Below are 20,139 nucleotides of genomic sequence, written 5' to 3' on the forward strand. Positions count from 1 at the left end.
TGAGAAACAGAAGTTGATCACTCGATTTGAATGTGATGTCCTCCTGAGAGGTAGTTTCATTGGTAGGTGTAGAGGCCGACCTGGCTTCCACGTACCCAGGATGATAGGGTAGATTTCCTGAACGGAGAATGCCTGTGCGTGACCTTGTTTAAGGTTAATATACGGGCAGCCAGCACACAGTCCTTGACAGATTGGGGTCAGGGCCCAGTGGCATGGAATGCAAGATGGCTTTCTCCTCCTTTCTCCAGCCTTTCTCCTCCTCCACTGCCGTTGTGAAGTGTCATCATCTTCTGGTTTAAGGTGACGTTGGTGAATCTTGGGGACTTCTGGTTGGTGGTCGATGAACAAGGGGAACAACTAAGTACTTTGTTAATCACTCTTTCGATCATTGCAAGCAATAGTCTGTAACTTCCTTTGGACTTGGAGGTAACCTGATGTTTGGAGGATGTCTTAAGGCTGCTTTATACTTGTGTGTCGCATCGACGCTGTAGGTACCGTGTACCCTATGCCGTAGGGCGACGCGCACCTCCCCAAAAAAGGTAACTGGCCCATCGCAGCGAAGCAGACTGCAACAACACGCAGACCGCATGGTAGCATCTCATTTCCTCCAACACATTCCCGGTCGCTTCTTCTCCGCCATGTCTGTACACTGATGTGAAATAGATGAACCAAATCGTCAAACCTACCTGCTGACATGCGAAAATGTTTGAAATGCATTTCCTCGTCCATGTCTCTCACAAAGAAACTCAACGCAGTGGCATAGAAACCCCACCGCCAACTGGCGTTTTGTCGCACACCAACGCATGCTCGCTACGGCGTAGAGTGACACAGAAGTGATAATCAGGGCTACGGCGTAGCCCATACGCACAACTATAAATCAGCCTTTAGTTGTGAGCCAGGTTGAAAAGTCAGGGTGTCAGGGCCTGAGGCAAGGACGGGCCAGTTCAGCTTGCTGCTCCACAAGGTTTACTCTGCTCTGCGCTGAACTAATGGTCTGTGGACGTTCTCTCTTTATGGACTTCAGCTCAGAATGATGTTTGATTGAGTTTATTGTTTGCATGATTTGTTTTTTTTTTCCTCTCTGCACATTTGATGGTCTTTTTTTTTAATGGATTCTTTTGGGTTTCTTTGGTGGCTGCCTGTAAGACGAATCTGAATGTTGCATGAGGTATACATACTTGGATAATAAATGTACCTTGAACTTCTGCTAGTTCCATTGGTTTGACCACTCTTTGTGGAACCTCCTGCCTTGACCTTACCACTATGGGTGACTGTACTAAGAGTTAAGCTCCAGATGGTAATGCCCTCAGGATCTCGGGAACACACCGGCCTCTCCAGCATGACAAGATGACGATCTTCGGAGAAGATTCATTGAGTAACCACTGACTGTAAATGTGCTGGAGGAAGAATTACTCATCACATCTCAAAAGTACCTTGTGAACATTTGAGGAACAGGCAAGTGACCACAGACGGGAAAGGAAGAAACACAAGTTTCTGCAGATGCTGGAAATCTAGAACAACGAATACAAAATTCTGGAGGAACCCAGCGGCACATCAATGGAGAGGAATAAGCAGTTGACATTTCAGGCCGAGACCCTTCATCAGGTCTGGAAAGTGAGGGGGTGGAAGGAGAAGGAGCACAAATTAGCAGGTAAACACGAGGAAATCTGCAGATGCTGGAAATTCAAGCAACACACACAAAATGCCGGTGGTGTGGCGACCCATTTCCTGGCACATCCGAACCGGCTCACAATTAGCCAGCTTTCCGGCTAAGGGAGATAGCCTACGGGGGTTTGCGAGCACAGAGCTTTGGAGCCTCTGCGCCACAGGGGGGCAGGTTGAGGGAGGCTTAAAAGTGAGGCTGAGGATTTCGAATAAAGTTTTTCCTTCGACTGCAGTTACAGACTCCGTGTCGTAATTTTAGCGCTGCATGTAGCACACCGCTACAGTGGAACGCAGCAGGCCAGGCAGCATCTGTAGGGAGAAGCACTGTCGATGTTTTGGGCCGAGACCCTTCGTCAGGACTAACTGAAAGGAAAGATAGTAAGAGATTTAATCTGCCTGGCCTGCTGCATTCCACCAGCATTTTGTGTGTGTTGCACAAAACTGGCAGGTGATAGGTGAGACTAGATGAGGGTAGATGAGGAGAAGGGAGGGGGTGAAATGAAAAGCTGGGAAGATAGGTGGAAGAGGTAAAGGGTTGAAAATAGGCAGAGTGTAAAAGGGTTAAGTTTAATCCATTTTAAGCTGGTGTAGACACAATGGGTAGAGACACCTGTGGATAACGTGATTGATAATACTTTGCAATATTCTACAATGGACCTTAATGTACACTAAAAGTGCTTACGATAGTTAGACCACTTCCATATTTTAATCGTGCAGATAGGATGTGGAGGAAAAGGTGACGTACTACTTGGACTGCAGTCCATAAGAGCTTAAGTAACTGTTTTCAGAACTTGGAGAGGAATTTCCCTGAGTTTCCGTGCTTCCCTCTGCGTCACACTATTAGCTAACATTGGGAGTTTTAAAACATAGGACAGCACAGTACAGGTCCTTCAACCCATGATCTTTAACCTACTCCAAGATCACTCCGACCCTTCCCTCCATCTTCCTTTCATCCATATGCCTGTCTAAGAGTCTTTTAAATGTACCTGCCCCACCAGCAGGCTTGGTGGTTTTAAGCTGCAGCTCTATCAGATGGGTGTAGCGAATGAGTTAATTAATTTTGGGTCATTTTTGGGGAAGTAGGAAGTTTTTCAGGTAACCTGACCAGATTTGAGTTCTTGTTCACCAGTGAATGAGTAAATGTTTCAGGCCAGAATCTTGTTATTCCTCTCCATAGAGGCTGCCTGACCTGCTGAGTTCCTCCAGCATCTTGTCTGTGTTACTTTGCGTTGTTAGGATTTGGCCTGATTATTTGTAGAACAATCGCAGTTTTGCCCATAGTCGATGATAATCCAGTGCTGGGGGTAAGTATCATGTTGTACTTGTGGGGAAGCTCTTATAACATCCGTCTGTTTGGATTCATATCCAGGCTTCGCAGGAAATTTGTTGAGCAGCATGCATAACTCAAGAAGATGAGTGAGTCTCTTTGGAGTGAAGAACGAAGAGATCTGATTTGATAGAGGTGTACAAGATGATGAGGCATGAATCAAGTGGACAGACAGATATCCCCCCTTTCCTCCCCCCCCCCCCCCCCCCCCCCCCACCAGAGTGGAAATGGCTAACAGGGGAGAGGGCATGATTTTAGGGTGATTAGAGGGAAGTATTGAGGGGATGTGAAAGACGGTCTTTGAGTGGTAGATGTGTGGTACACCCTAGCAGGGGTGGTGGTAAAGGCAGCTACATTGGAGATGTTCAAGAAATTCTTAGATGGGTACGTGGATGAAAGAATAACAGAGGGCTATGTGAGAGGGAAGAGTTAGATTGATCTTGGACTGGGTTAAAACGTCAGTACAAGATTGTGGGCCAACGTGCCTGTACAGTTCCATGTTTTATTTTCTGTGATCTATCTGTCTCGATTCAGCTTGTCAGTGTTTTATCTAGTACAGGACACTATTCAGAATCAGATATATTATCAGTGGCACATGTCAGGAATTTTTTTTTTGCTGCAGCAATTCATTACAATACTCACAAAATAACTATAGGTTTATTAAGATGTATTTAAAAATAAACAAATAGCGCAAAAACAACAAAATAGTGAGGTTGTGTTTGTGGACTGTTCAGAAACCTGGAGTTGTCCTTAAAACGTCGAGATTGCACCTTCAGGCTCCTGCACCACCTCCCCGATGGGAGTGAAGAGAAGAGGGAGGGCATGTCTCGGATAGTGCGGGTCCTTAATGATGGATGCCTCTTTCTAGAGGAACCACCTTTTGAAGATGTCCTCAGTGGTGGGGAGGCTTTGTCTCCATTCCAGCTCCATGTATCTTCCATGGATCTGTATGACTGGGAACATAACATCCTGGGAACGTTTCCACAAGCGCTTTCAGTATGTTAGCTCAAAAAGCTGCTGGTGTAATTTCAGCTGCTTCCGATAACTTCCTCAAAAACAAAGGGGCTATTTTAAGCGAAGTCATACTTACTCATGTTTATTTAGATGATGACGACCAGCTGTATTTGGTGGAACTACTTATTAGCTTTCTGATAGCTGGGTGGAGATGCGTCTCTACCAAAGGTGCTGCATTTGGTGGAGCTATTTATTAGCACTACAGTTAATGATTTTAAATGTTACCTAAACCTATTTTAACACATCTGATTGATCTTAAATCATTGCTTCACAAAAGATAGATACTTTATTGATATCAAAGGAAATTGCAGTGTCATAGTAGCATTACAAGTGCACAGATATAAACATTAGACAAGAAGTAGAAAGAAAAAGATAAATGACCTCAAGCAGCCTAACAGGAGGGGGTCATCACTTCCCCTGCTACAGGTTGACTCATTAATGGTCGAGAGTAAGAATGACTTCAATTGTGCTCTTTGGAAAATGCATTTGTCTTGGTCTATTACTAAAAATTCAGCCAAGTTGGCATGCAGAGGGTGAGAAACATTGTCCAGAATTGCCAGGATTTTCTGTAGGGTTCTCTATTCTACCACAGCCTCCCGTGTGTCCAGTTTGAATCCTATAACAGAGCCAGCCTTTCTAGTCAGTTTACTGAGCCTGTTGGCATCACCCGTGTTGATGTCATTGCCCCAGCACACCACTGCACAGAAGATTGTACTGGTGACAACAGACTGGTAGAACATGTGGAGGAGAGGCCTGCATGCTCAAAGGACCTCAGTCTCCTCAGGAAGTAGAGGTGACTCTGGCCCTATTCTCGAAAAGGAATGATCTGTGCTTCAAGACATCTGGAATCATTTGTTTCGCTCCTGTTACAGACTGGGAGGAACTGGAACCAGTTGCTCCTCCAACTTTCCCAGACACACTGGGGTCCCAATTGCAATGTGGCTTTTCACTGCGCAGTTGGCAGGTTGTGAGTTCGAATCCCACCGGAGTAACGAGCAATCTGCTGGAGGAGCTCTGTGAGAGGAAGGAATGCACGGGGAAAGGGGGGGGGGGGGAGACAATTACAAAGTTCAAAGTGTGTGTGTGTTGAGATTCCTCTTATTGCAGACAGCCACAAAACAAAGAAACATCATAGAACTCATTGAAAGAAACCTCCCTGCAGAATAAGACCATCAGATGTGTGTGTGGGGAGGGGAATAAAAGAACAACTTGGGCAAAAAGTGAACAATAATACAGAAACATTAAACATTCAAAATACATTAATTGTCAAAATACAAATATGTTACATTTACTACCCTGAGATTCATTTTCCTGTGGTATACTCAATAAATCCATAGTAGAATAATAACCATAATAGGATCACTGAAAGACTACACCAATTGGGTGTTCAACCAGTGTGCAAAAGACAACAAACTTTGCAAATACGAAAAGCAAGAAGAAATAATAATAAGCAATAAATATTGAGAACATGAGATTAATAGTCCTTGAAAGTCACTCCATAGGTTGTGGGAACAGTTCTGTAATGAGGCAAATGAAGTTGAGTGAGGTTATCCCCATTGGTTCAAAAGCCTAATGGTTGAGGGGTAGTAACCGTACCTGAACATGGTGTGACTTTCAAGGCTTCTGTATCATCTTTGTAATGGCGAGAGCATGACCTGGGTGGTGGGGGTCCCTGATGGATGCTGGCTTTCCTCTGACAACACTCTGCGCAGATGTGCTCAATAGTAGGAAGGGCTTAACCTGTGATGGACTGACATTGTATCCACTACTTTTGGTAGGATTTTCTGTTCAAGGGCATTGCAATTTCCATACCAGGTAGTGAAGCAGTCAGTCAATATACTCTTCACTACGTATCTATAGATAGTCAGAGCTTTAGCGTCATCATATGATGGGGTGATCATGGTCTTTCCGTGACCGTGATTGTTCTTGGCAAATTTTCTACAGAAGTGGTTTGCCATAGTCTTCTGGGCAGTGCCTTTACAAGACGGGTGACCCCGGCCATTATCAATACTCTTCAGAGATTGTCTGCCTGGCGTCAGCGGTCACAGAACCAGGACTTGTGATCTGCACTGGCTGCTCATACGACCATCCACCACCTGCTCCCATGACTTCACGTCACCCAGATTGGGGGCGGCGGGGGCTAAGCAGGTGCTACCCCTTGCCCAACAGTGACCTGCAGGCTAGTGGAGGGAAGGAGCGCCTTAACCCTCCTTTGGCAGGGACGTACCTCCACCCCGCCACCCATCCTCTGTTCTTTCTGCAACCACCAGGGTTTCTTCTGATCCTCTAGTTTTCTCCCTCCTGCTAAGGACCTGAGAGCTGGCAGATTGTCCACTGCACACTGCGAGCTCTGGGATCTGGGGCTGGGACGGAACTTGATGAGAAAATCTAGAGAATGAAATGAGATGTAGAATTGGTATAATCAGGTGCTTGAATGCCTTCGTGGACTTGTTGGGTTCAGTGACTCTGACTCCGAGCATGAACAAATTTTGTAGGGCAAACAGGGTGGAAATGGCTAATATGGGGGCAACAGCAGGTCAGGCAGCATCTGTGGGGAGGAAGAATTGTCGACGTTTTGGGCTGAGAACCTTCATCAGGACTAAAGGAAGGGAGAAGAAGCTAGCATAAGGTGGGGGGGGGGGGGGTAGGCTGAATTGAAAAGCTGTAAAGTTTCTAGTCCTAATGAAGGTTCTTGGCCCAAAAACATCAACTGTTAATTCCTCTCCATAGATGACCTGCTGTTCCTCCGGCATTTTGTGTGTTACTCTAGATTTCCAGCTTCAGCAGTCTGTGTTTTAATGGGTGTATAATTTTAAGGGGATTGAAGATAAGCAAAGGGGGTGTCAATACACAGGAAGTGGTGACTGTGTGGAATGCCTTGTCTGGGTAGTGGTAGATACAGATAAAATAGGGGCATTTAAGAAACTCTTAGATGGGCACATGGATGATAGAAAAATGGAGGGCTATATACAAGGGAGTAGGTTAAAAAGTTGGCACAACATCATGGGCTTGAGGGCCTGTAATGTGCTGTTATGTTCTGTATTTAAGACTTGCCACAGGTGGCTGTGGAGGCCAGGTCACTGGGTGTATTTATTTAGAGGTTGATAGGTTGGTTCTTGATTAGGCAGGGTGTGAAATGTTGCGGGGGCTGAGAAGGGAAATGGATCAACCATGATGAAATTGCAGATCAGATTCTTTTGGGCTTGTGACCTTGTGGTTAACTGCATCATTTTGAGCTCAAAGGCAACTTCCAGTGTGTCTGAGGAATGTTTGCAAAGCTCCAGTCATCGCAAAGCAAAATCTTGAGTCATGGAGCTCTGAATTCTGGCCCTTTGCCCCATCTGGGTCCTGTTGATAAAGACTGTGGGTCACTCTGACCTACACGCAGTTCCTGACCTACACTGTGTGCTCGATGTCTTTTCAGTCTGAACCATCTGAGTACAGGTATAGCGTATTTTTAAAATGCGTATTCCCTCGGGCCAGGTGAACCTTAATTACTTCTACTTTGTTGAAGAAGAGTTGGGAATAGCAGTGCACCCTGTATTTGTAATCTTCTGGGCGTTCCTGCATGTAACAGAGGGTACGAGTTCACACCTGCATTCTCAAACATTCTGTCACGGAAGGAATTAATTTTAAACACCACCTTACAATGCTGAATAGCCCAAGGCATTTCACAAATACAAACGTTTGTGCATACTGTACATTATTTGTGTGTGATTGTAGTGTGGTGGAAGAAAGCAGGCTCACACATGCCTTGCTTCTGTTTCGGTGATGGTCGCTGGGAGGTACCTGTTGGGAAGGTCATCGAGGTCTCGTCATCGGATGATTTCATTTTTCAAAAGTTCAATGTAAAATGTACTTTCAAAAGTTCATTTTATTATCAAGTATGTATGCAGAACACAACTCTGACGTTTATCTTCTCCGGACAGCCATAAAATACAGAAAAAAACATCGAAGTAGTTGAAAGAAAGGCAGCAAAAACACCCTACCCCACGCAGAAAGAAGCTCTCAACCCCAAACCTTCCCTTGCACAAAAACTAACAGATCACCCATATCTCCAGCCTGCCAATTGGCAACAAGAAAGAATGGACGAAAAAAAACATAAAACTGCCAGAGGCCAAGTCCACAAAACTCTGAATTTTGATAATATTTCTAAGAGCATCGGGACCCGGTGGCCTCTCTGAGGGCAGCGACACGAACTGTGTGCAACCCAGAGATTCTTTTTCTTGCGGGCAGTCATGGTAAATATAAGAAACACAATGAAAGACCACACCCAACAGGAAAGACAACCACCAATGTGTTTTTTTTAAAAAAACACTCTGCAAACACAAAAATAAAGGAAAAAAATAATAGTAGATATAAATAGGCTCCTCAGTATCATGGTGGTTAGCGTGATGCTATTGCAGCTCAGGGCGTCTTCAGAGTATGGAGAACAATCTGGCTGTCCCCTGTATGGAGTCACTGTACGCCTTCCTTGTAGAATAGGTTTTCTCTGGTTCCCTCCGACAGTCCAAAGATGTACAGGGTAGGTTAATTTGTCATTGTAAATAGTCTCGTGATTAAGTTAGGGTTAAATTTGAGATTGTTGGGGTTTGCTAGGCAGCATGGCTCAGTGGGCTGGAATATGGCCTACTCCGTGCTGTATCTCAATAAATAAATAAAAATTAATATTGAGAACATGAGATGGATTGGGAGTCCAGTTCAGTGGTGGGGGCGAGTGAAGTTGTCCGCTCCACCTCAAATATCGGAGATGGGGCCTGATCATTTTTTCCTGGGGTTTGGATTCTGTTCAAACAGCACTGAGGAATAGGCAGGTGAAAAGGAGTGAAAAGTTGGGATGGGAATTTGGGGGGCGGGATGGTGGCAGGCGGGGAGTTCCTTCACTGGAAGGAGAAATCTTTATCCATGCCATCTGGTTGGAGGTAGCTAGACATGATTCAAGATGTTGGTGCTGCATCCTGAGGGAAGCCTCATCTTCCCACATTAAGATAAAGATCACAACTTTTATAAAATGTAATGCATATCAATACGTAGCACAGTCATATGACCATAAAGTGATGTTAGGCACAGGGGTGTCAGTATAGAAAGGTGACTCTGAAAGGAAGTAATATTGATAACTGAAACTGCACCGTAATGCAATATTTCTACTTTATATAGGGTGTATATTTATCATGTCATTCCTGCTTTTACTATATGTTAGTGTTATTTTAGTTTTTATGTGTTATTTGGTATGATCTGGTAGGTTATTTTTTGGGTTTGAAAACGCTCAAAAATTTCTCCCATATAAATTAATGGTAATTGCTTCTTCGCTTTACGACATCTCGGTTTACAAACTGTCTCATCAGAACGGTATACCTTCGGGGGGGGGGGGGGAGGGTGTGTGTGTGTACGCACACACGTTATATGTACTGTGTTTTGCACCTTGTTTCATTTGGTAATATACATGTGTATAGCTAAGTGACAACTTGAACTTGAGAACAGTAATGTTGCTCAAGTGAAAATTTCTTTTAACCAGCTTAACAGAGTTAAAGACCTGTTGGTTAGAATGTCTTTTGGAACTCAGTCGTAACCAGGAATTCTCTTTAAGTTTCTGCAGGTGGAATGGCTTGTGTGCCTCATGTTGCTGTCAGTGGCTGTCCCATCCATTATAGCCCGGCATTCGTGTGTTGAACCCAGTGAGAAGCATCTGTTGAACAAGCTGAAACATTTGGGGTCCAACGCGCTGCAGTTCATTCCTGGCAAAGAATTCAATGCCTCCCACAGTCATACCTTGAGGATTGGAGAACAGAGTACTTCCCCTTGGTCATACAGGTAATTACAGGGTATTTTGGACTTGCTCACTGGTAGACAATAGTCTTAACCTACACTAGGTGTCACTTTATTGGGTATACCTGTATACTTTGTTTATGCAAATATCTGATTCAGCCAATCATGTAGCAGCTCAAAGCATAAAAGCATGCAGACATGGACAAGAGGTTCAGTTGTTATTCAGACCAAACATCAGAGTGGGAAATAAATGTTATCCGAGTGATTTTTGACCTTTGCATGATTGCTGGTGCCAGGTGGGGTGGTTTCAGAAATTGCTGGTCTCCTGGGATTTTCGCACACAACCGTCTCTAGTTACAGAGAATGGTGTGAAAATCAAAAAGAACTTCCAGTGAGCAGCCGTTCTGTGGGGGTAGATGACTTGTTAATGAGAGAGCTCAGAATAATTCATGCTGACAGAAAGGCAGCAGTAACTCAAATAACCACACATTACAGAAGTTATGTGTGGAAGAGCATCTCTGAACGTACAACATGTTGAACCTTGAAATGAATGGGTTCCAGCAGCAGAAGACCAGGAACATGTACTCAGTGTGCACTTTATTAGGTACAGGAGGCATTGCTGGTGGAATTTCAGGAAAAACTTAATTAATAGAAGGACCATGAGCAGCTGAGAAACATACATTTAACAAGTAGTGCTGGTGTGGAAACCACTGGCTGAAAGTATGTTGGAGGCAGAAATCCTTACACACCTCAAAAGTAACCTTGAAAGTATTTGAGGAACAAGCAATTAACCACAAACAGGAAAGGGATAAACACATGGGATTCTGCACGTGCTGGAAATCTAGAGCAAAACGCAAAATTCTGGGGGAAGTCGGCAGGTAGGGCAACATCCGTGGAGAAGAATAAACGGTCAACATTTCAGTTTCGAGACCCTTCATCAGGGCTAGAAAGGAAGGAGGAAGAAGCCAGAGTATGAGGGGAGGTGAAGAAGTACAAGCTGGCAGGTGATAGGTGAGATCTGGTGAGGGGGAAGGAGAAGCGGAAGGTGATGGGTAGAAAAGTTAAAGCTCTGAGGAAGGAATCTGATAGAGTGGACCATGGAAGAAGAGGAAAGAGGAAGGTCACCAGAGGGAGATGATAGGCAAGTGAGGGGAGGAGAATGGGAGAAGGGTAATCAGACAAGAAAGGGGGAAAAAGAGAGAAGGGGGTGGGGAAGAAATTAATGGGAGTTGGACTGATCAATGTTCATGGCAGTAGGCTGAGGGTTCCCAGATGGAATATGAGGTGTTTTTCCTCCAAAGTGAGAGAGGCTTCTTTGTGGCAGTAGAGGTGGCCATGGAATGGGAAGTAGAATTAAAATGTACGGTCACCAGGGGATCCCATCTTTTGTGGACGGAGCTAAATGGTCCCCCAATCTATGTTGGGTCTCACCAAAGTAGAGAAAGCTGCACCGGGCACCCAATTTCAGTCACCTGCTCTGTCCTGAATAAAACGTGTGAATTTGCTGCAGGTGTATTTTGGGTATACCCCCAGTAACCATGGTTATCTATTCTGAGGTGTCTTCTAGGTCACTATCCAGAGATTCCTGCTAATCTTATGATGGATTAAAAGAGGGTGTAGAAGAACTTTAGCAAGCAGGTACCAGGAGTAAGAAGCTTTGACTAGAGAGACTAACTAAAAATAAGGAGGACCCTGGACTGAAGTGATCATTCACTATTTGTGCTGGTCCACTCCTTGAGTGTGTAAACTTGTGATTCTCATCCTGAGGAAAAAGGGAAGAGTTAGGAGCATTCTTTATTCAATTTTTGCTCCAGCAAGTGTGAAACCAAGGAATCCTTGTTCAGAAACACAGGCAAAAGGGTAAACAGAACTGTTTTCATAAGGGAAATTGCTAAATACTGTATATAAAACCAGACATTAGTAAAGAAAAAAGGAGAGAGGGGACTGATCTCAACTAAGATGAGGAGAGACAAGCGACTAGAATCAGGAGCAACTAACAATCTGCTGAGGAAGTCAGAGATCATCGAGCATAGAACAGCACAGGCCTTTCGGCCCACAATGTTGTGCTGACCTTTTAACCTACTCCAAGATGAATCTAACCCTCCCCTCCCACATTCCCTTCCACTTCTCTTGCATCCATGTCCCTTAATTATCCCTAATGTATCTGACTCTCTGTGGGGGGGGGGGGGAAATATCTAACTCTAACATCCCTGTATACTTTCTCCAATCCCCTTAAAATTATTCTTCCTCATATTAGCCACTTCTGTCCTCGCAGCAAGTCTCTGGCTGTCCACTTTATCAATGCCTCTTGTCATCTTGTACACCTCTATCAAGTCACCTCTCACCCTCCTTCACACCTAAGAGAAAAGCCCTGGCTTGCTCAGCCTATCCCCATAGACATGCTCTAATCCAGGCAGCATCCTGGTAAGTCTCCTCTGCATCCTCTCTAAAGGTCCTTCCTATAATGAGGGCTCCCTTCACCCTCAATCTTTTTCTGGTGTCTTCCCCTTCCCTTTCCAGCACAGTGGAGGGTCTCAGCCCAAAACGTTGACTCTTTATTCTCCTCCATAGACGCTGCTTGACCTGCTGAGTTCCCTCCAGCAGTTTGTGTGTTGCTGTGTATTTTTACCATCTGCAGAATCTCTTTTGTGTCTTTGGAGAGTATCCCATCAGCCTGGTGTAGAAACCACCAATGCCCAGGAAGGGGAAGGTCTGCAGAAAGTGAGGACACAGCCCAGTCCATCACAGGGAAAGCCCTCCCCACACTGAGTGGATTTACAAAGAGTGCTGCCGCAAGAAAGCAGCACCTATCGTCATGGCCCCCCACCGTCCAGGTCTTGCTCTTCTCACTGCTTCCATCGGGCAGGAGGTGCAGTAACCTCAGGACCTGCACCGGCAGGTTCAGGAGCAGTTATTGCCCTAAGCAATCAGGCTCCTGAACCAGCGTGGATGACTTCAATCACCACAACTCCAAACTAATTCCACAACCTACAGATTCACTTCCAAGGACTTTCCACAGCTGATGTTCTCAGTGTTCTATTTTTTGGTATTTCCACTTTGTTGTCTTTGCACATTGGTTGTTTTCTGGTCTTCGTTCAAGTGTAGCTTTTCATGAATTCTATTGCACTTCTTTATTTCCTGTAAGTGCCTGCGAGAAAATGAATCTCAAGGTCATACGTGGCGACATGTATGTAATTTGATAATAAGTTTAGTTTGAACTTTAATTGGCTTGAATGTCTAGGCGAGTGGAATTAAGGGGAATGGTGTAGGGCAGAGCGAAGTTGGTTAGGGTGTGATGTTTCTGAGTTGTAACTCTCCATTGCTCTGTGGCCATTCGGTGATCATGGTCGTTCCTCCCCAACTCCATTGTGGGAAGTATCTTCAGCAGGAGGAACCTCAGCGCTTGGAGAGAGTGGTTAAGCACCTCCTCTTCTGGGACAGCTGGAGGTGGGAGAGGGATGGCATGCTGGTGATGTGGCGCCTGAATGGTTGCTAACACTCCATTGCGGGGAGTGTGCCAGAACTTGTCAGTAAAGTGGTATTTAGCGGTTTGGTTTGTTTCCAGAAAGAGCAAGTTCATAAACATCTCGCCCATCAGGTTGGTCAGGAGTTTCTGCTGTTGCAGCATTTATTCTTAAAACAAAAAGTGAACGCCATGAAGTGTGTCCTGCAGCAGGAGATGTGCATGAACAATGGCCCTCAGTAGCTATTAACGGGACCCAGGCTGTTTGCATGGGGTTGGCGTGTCCTCCCGGTGCCTGTGTGGCGTGTCCTCCCGGTGCCTGTGTGGCGTGTCCTCCCGGTGCCTGTGTGGCGTGTCCTCCCGGTGCCTGTGTGGCGTGTCCTCCCGGTGCCTGTGTGGCGTGTCCTCCCGGTGCCTGTGTGGGGTGTCCTCCCGGTGCCTGTGTGGGGTGTCCTCCCGGTGCCTGTGTGGCGTGTCCTCCCGGTGACTGTGTGGGGTGTCCTCCCGGTGCCTGTGTGGCGTGTCCTCCCGGTGCCTGTGTGGCGTGTCCTCCCGGTGCCTGTGTGGCGTGTCCTCCCGGTGCCTGTGTGGCGTGTCCTCCCGGTGCCTGTGTGGCGTGTCCTCCCGGTGCCTGTGTGGCGTGTCCTCCCGGTGCCTGTGTGGCGTGTCCTCCCGGTGCCTGTGTGGCGTGTCCTCCCGGTGCCTGTGTGGGGTGTCCTCCCGGTGACTGTGTGGGGTTTTTCCACTTTCCTCACACATCCCCAATGTTCCGATAGTTGAGTGTGCTGCCAGAACTTGAGGGTTTGAGTTACCAGAAGAGGTTGGGTAGGACTGTATTCCTTGAACTTGCGAGGTTGAGGGCTGATTTTATAGTGGTGTATAGGGGCACCAGGTAGATGTCGTGGTTAGTGTGATGCTCAGGTTATCAGGAGTGCTGAGTTCAACTCTGGCACTCTCTGTAAGAAAGCTTGTCCTCGTCTGCTTGGCGTTTTCCTCCGGGTGCTCCAGTTTGCACCTGTGATCCAAAGAGAAGTTGGTCAGTAGGTTAATTGATCCTGTGATTAGGCTAGTGTTAAAATGGTGGGTCGCTGGGAGGCACTGTTCAGTGGGCTGGAAGGAGATGCTCAGTGCTGTATCTCTAAATAAAAGGAAATGAAATCATAAGGGCCTGGATAGGATGAATGTAAAAACACAGGAGATTCTGCAGATGCTGGAAATCCAGAGCAACACATACAGAGCACTGGAGGAACTCAGCAGGTCTGGCAGCATCTACGAAAATGAATAAACAGACTATTTTTCAGAAACATTGACTGTTTATTCCCCTCCATAGGGGCTGCCTGATTTGTTGAGTTCCTCCAGCATTTTGTGTGTATTGCCATTAGGAAATGCATGCCATCTTTTTTTCCCCAGTGAAATAGAATCAAAAACTAAAGGTTTCAGGTGGGGGCGGGACCTGCCTGGCAGCTTCATGCAGAGGGTGAATGAGCTGCCAGAGGAAGTTGTAGAGGCAGGTACAATTACAACATTTAAGAGGAGTTTGGATAAGTACATGGACAGGAAAATTGTAGAGGGATTTGAGCAAATGAGACTAGTGTTTTTATTTTATAATTATTTATTTAGAGTTACATTGCGAAATAGGCCCTTCCAGTTCTCTCAGAGCTGCGCTGGCCAGCGACCCACCTATTTAACCCTAGTCTAATCACAGGACAATTTGCAATGACCAATTAACCTACTGACCAGTACATCTTTTGGACTGTGGGAGGAAACCAGAGCACCTCGTGGAAACCCACGCATTCCATGGGGAGGACGTACAAACTCCTTACAGAGGACACTGGAATTGAACTCCTAACACCAATGCTCCCGAACTGTAATAGTGTCACTCCAACCCCCGATGCCATCGAGGTCCCTGATGTCATCCAGACAGACCGTTTCATCATATCAGTGCATTGAGGTAGTAGAAGGGAAAAGCAATAATGAAATACAGAGTAGAGCATTACAGTGGCAGAGAAAGAGCAGTGACGACAGATGATAAAGTGCAAGGCCATAATGAGGTAGATTTTGAAGTCAGGAGTCCCATCTTATCGTACTAGGATATAACAGTGGGGTAGAAAGTGTCCTTGAGACTGGTGGCACGTATTTTCAGGATTTTGTATTTTCTTCTTGATACATTTGGAGGGGAACACATGAACCAAAAGTGGTAGCAGTTTCATCTTGAGCTATTTTGCTTTCCTAACAGAATTAATGAAGACAGTGCACGTTACCCAAGGAAGCTGATGGAAGCGTACTGTTTGCACAAGGGCTGCATCGGAGCCAACGGGAAGATCAATAACAGCATATTCAGCGTGCCGTATCACACGTCCGTCATAGTGCTGAGAAGGATGTCAAAGTGCAAACACAAGACCTACGTCTACAAAATAGCTGTGGAAAAGATCGCATTGTTTTGCAACTGTGTGTTGCGCAAAGAGCACTAGTCTTAGTGGAATATCTAAGATCCCAGTAGAAAGAATGTAGCCTTTTTTTTAAGGTTCATGGAAAACCATTTCTGTAGGCCAGCGATATTTTTTTTAAAATGTGAAATATTTTGCTTTGTAAAGCCCCACTTTGCTTATCCGACCCTCAGTGTCAGAATGGTGAATTGAATTGAAAATGGAACTGTCGCCCTCCCCCACCCACCTTACCAAGATATATTAACATTTCATTGGCCCTACATTCGACAAGGCTGAAGATTTTATCCTGCTCTTTTTTTTTGCAAATTGCAGAGAGCTTTGTGCCTGGAATAGACTGGTGGGCTAGTTCCCATTTAAGAACTTGCTGATTACTGTAGGCCTTCCTTTGGGAGCCTTTGCTGTCCCACTGTGTTTTCCTCAAAGATTTGGGCCATAAGTCAGAGCAGAATTAGGCTAGTCTGCCCCACAATTCTATCATGGCTGATTATATCATCTCTCAACCCCATTCTCCTACCTTCTTTGTGTAACCTTTGATGCCCTGATAAATCAAGAACCTATCAACCTCTGCTGCAACTACACCCAATGACTTGCCTCCACAGATTTGCCACCCTATTTCCCCGAAGCTCAGACCGTTCATCACTGAGCATCTTCTACCCAATCTTTATTCATGTTGAGAATGCAGTGACCAGAGGAAAATGAGTAAGGTCCATGTGACCTCATGTTCAACAAAATTTGGCAATAGGGAGCTCCTAGACTATAAATGGTTTATGAAGAACTTTTTCACCATTTCCTTCACCAGCTGGCCAGTTACTGAATGGGGATCATATTAAAACCCCCTTTCACAGCAGTAGTGGGTGTAGCATCAACAACTTCCATTCATATTGTGCCTTGCACCAAACACAAGGTAATTAGGGCAGGTGAGGAAGCACTTGGATGAGAGAAGGCAAGAGAGATGTGGGGAGGAAAATCAAAAGGATTGAGAGAATGCACGCGCACGCGCGCACACACGCACACACACACACACACACACACACACACACTCACACACTCACACACTCACACACTCGCACACTCACACACACCTACCTACCTACCTGGAGGTCAGGCAGTGTCTGTGGAAAGGGATAAAGAGTCGATGTTTTGGGCCAAAACTCTTCATCGGGTCTGAGAAGAGACTTGGCTACCAGTGGTAATATAATCATGTTCAGGCACACACAAGAAGCAAGAGGTAGAGATGCTCAAACTTGGAAGGCTGCAGGGCCGAAACAAGTTGGCCAGGTCTTTTTTTTAATTAAAAGAGTGTCCTTTCAATTGGGGCGGCAATGGAAATCCAGTCAAGCGCTAGGAGTTTTGTGTTAGATCTGAGTTTGTGTTGTAGGCTAAGCAACCTCCCTCGAAATGTGATTTACAAGGACAGCCAAGGCTGGAAACAATGATGGAAAAACTAGGCTGGCCTTCTTTTACTTTGGAAGAGAGGAGGCTAATGTGACAATTGAGATGTAAAAGAAACATTGATAGATGGAAAGCACCTGTTTTTGGAGTAAACTCCAGGGAGTGGGGAAGGACTTAATGCAATTGGCAATGGATTATAGAGGAGTTGAAGTAAACTAGCTTCACTCAGTGAGTGGTGGTGATTAGGAGCTCACTGCCTGAGAGGGTGGTGGGAGCAAAGGTAGTAAGAACCATGTACTGGACCTACAGGGTCTATGGACCAAGTTCTGGGATTAGGCAGGGTAGTGTTTCCTTACCAGGGTGAACACACTATACTCCCTGTATTAAACGTTTTTGTTGATTTAAGATGGAGATTGCACGGGGTTGGGTTGGATTCCAATGGCTGTGGGAGTATGCAAAGGACAAAGTTTCCCATGTTGGTGAACACCTCTGCAAATCATTGCAGGGTGAGTCTGGTGGGCAATCACAGGCTCCTCTCTCCTGATGCCTTGATAATTCCCTGTGCCCAAAACAAGCCAAATTCTAATCAGCCTTTGGAAAGGGTACAAATATGGCATGGTCTTTGGCGGAACTTGTGATCCAGCCAGTTCTTTGCATTTTCTTGAATTGTTGTATGGTGGCTCCTTAATTGCCTGAATGAGGAAAGAACTTTGACCTTACCGCTGCAAACTAGACTGGAGCTCTACGAGAGATGCAAATACTCAAAGGGCAGAGAGCTGCGATTTCCCTCCCCCCCCCCCCCCACCCCCCACTCCCTAAATATTTGACATCTAAGAGCTATTTGATGCAGGTGCAGACTTGTGGTTTTTCAAGCATGTGACTGTTTGCTCATTAGTAAGATCAGGCCTAGTTCTTCAATGTTATGAAGTTTGCTTCCATTAGATTAAACTACCAATGAACTGACATAACTTAAAGGTTAATGCCCAGGTTTAAGTGTTAATGATAGTTCTGGCGGTAAACTCATAGGGAATCCCCCACAGAAGTTTGGAACTGATTCCAACTCGGCCCACCCAGAGTGAAACCAGTCAGGTGATCAAGTCAAATGCCCCCTCCGCCTAACTTTTACTCTCCGTGAAAGTTAACTGAGAGAAGGATCAAGTGGTTGCAAAGTCAACGACCCACCGTGTCAGGAAGGAGTTTCACCAGGCGTGTTAGGTTAAAATTAGCACCTGGCTCCGCCCCACATCCAAGATTTATAACCATAGCTGTCACTACCATGCGGAAGTAAAATCACTTCAGGAACATTTGCTCCAATCTCTTGAAAGTGTAATTAAAATTCCACTGAATGCTCGATGTTGTTGTTTTCCACATTTCCACACACAGGGAACCAAATACACTAATCCTCTGATATGTGGGTGAAGGGTTATGTCTTTTTTTTATATTCTTGGTTGTTCCTTTGACTGAATATTAACTCTGGTTGTCTCTATAATCAATGAACAAGTGAGCCATGATTGTGACAAAGAAATAATTGGTCTAATATTTCCTGGTATATACTGTTAAAGCATTTCTTGCAGCCTGCGTTTAGACCGTCATCTGTCCAGAATGTCATTGGAGGATTTAAGAATGCTGCCTAGAACTAATGTCTGTACAACATTCTCTGCCGTCCATATGGCGCATATTTTCAGTAATGCTTTCAAATGACATGTGATATAAAATCTGTCACTATTATAATAATAAACCATGAAATGGCTGTGCCATAGTTTGTGGAATTCTTGGTACCAGAATCCGGTTTATTGTCACTGACGTGTTGTGAAATTTGATGTTTTGCAGCAAAAGTTCTGTGCAAGACATAAAAGGACAATAAGAAATCTATAGGTGAAAAAAGTGAAGTAGTGTTCTTTGGTTCAATGGTTCCATTTGATATCAGAAAATGTATACAGTATACAACCTGAAATCCTTACTCTCCGCAGACATCCACAAAAAACCCCAAAGCCCCCTCCCCCCTCCCATGCACAAACAGCAGCAAAGCATCAGCCCCCCCTCTCCTCTGCCCCTCCCAACCCCCTACTTGTCCCAGTGTTCATGATCCGTTCAGAAATCTGATGGCCGAGGGAAAGAAGCTGTTACTGAAATACTGAGCGTGTGAGTCTTCCAGGCTCCTGTACTACCTTACAGATGGTAATGAGAGGAAGGCACGTACTGGATGTAATGATACACGCCATAAGATATAAAATTGTGTCAAATTAATATTTACTTTGATTAATTATGGTAATCTCCAAAAGTCAATAGGTATATTCATTTTTGAATAAAAACAGTTCAAAAGATATAAAGACTTTCAATACAACTTTTATAAATCTAGACATTTGGATTTTTCACTTAAGGAACAATTTTTATTTTCTAAACATCTTTGCATGTCTAGGGATATGATTGGTTTGTCACAGGTGGCAAAGCAGTGCTTTAGAGGCCTAGGAATTTAAACAAAGCACATGTTGGAAATCTGAAATAAGCACACACAAAATGCTGGAGGAACTCAGAAGGTCAGGCAGCATCTGTGGAGATGAATAAACAGTCAATGTTTGGGCTGAGACTTTTCATCAGGAATCTTGAAATGTTGATGGTTTATTCCCCTCTGTAGATATTGTCTGATCTACTGAGTACCTCCAGCATCTGCAGAATCATCTGTGTTTGTAAAAGAGGAGAACTCGGGAAAATTCAGCCAGTCAAATAGCATCCTATTGATGTCACACTGTAACGTCTGACTATCTACAACATCCCCAACTTCTGTATCATCAGCAAACTTACTAACCCATCCTTCTATTTCATCACTCAAGTCATTTATAAAAATCAGAAAGATGAGGGGTCCCAGAACAGATCCCTGCAGAACACCACTGGACATCAATCTCCATGCAGAATATGACCTGTCTACAACCACTGTTTGCCTTCTGTGGGCAAACCAGTTCTGGATCCACAAAGCAAGGTCTCCTTGGATCCCCTGCCTCATTACTTTCTGAATGAGTCTCGCATGAGGAACCTTATCAGATAGCTTAATGAAATCCATATACACT

General features: G+C 45.0%; 1 protein-coding gene across 1 annotated transcript in view; it reads left to right on the forward strand.

Moving 5' to 3' along the window:
• The window catches only part of LOC132399945 (interleukin-17A-like), a 22,418-nt gene extending 3,594 nt beyond the window's left edge, over positions 1–18,824 (forward strand). The window contains exons 2-3 of the mRNA XM_059980913.1: positions 9,594–9,817; positions 15,472–18,824. Coding sequence (XP_059836896.1) covers positions 9,594–9,817; positions 15,472–15,706 — 459 coding nt within the window. The 3' untranslated portion in view covers positions 15,707–18,824. The remainder of the gene's footprint in view (positions 1–9,593; positions 9,818–15,471) is intronic.
• Positions 18,825–20,139: the final 1,315 nt, after the last annotated feature.

This window comes from Hypanus sabinus, chromosome 9, assembly GCF_030144855.1.
Source record: "Hypanus sabinus isolate sHypSab1 chromosome 9, sHypSab1.hap1, whole genome shotgun sequence".
NCBI classification, from domain to species: Eukaryota; Metazoa; Chordata; class Chondrichthyes; order Myliobatiformes; family Dasyatidae; genus Hypanus; species Hypanus sabinus.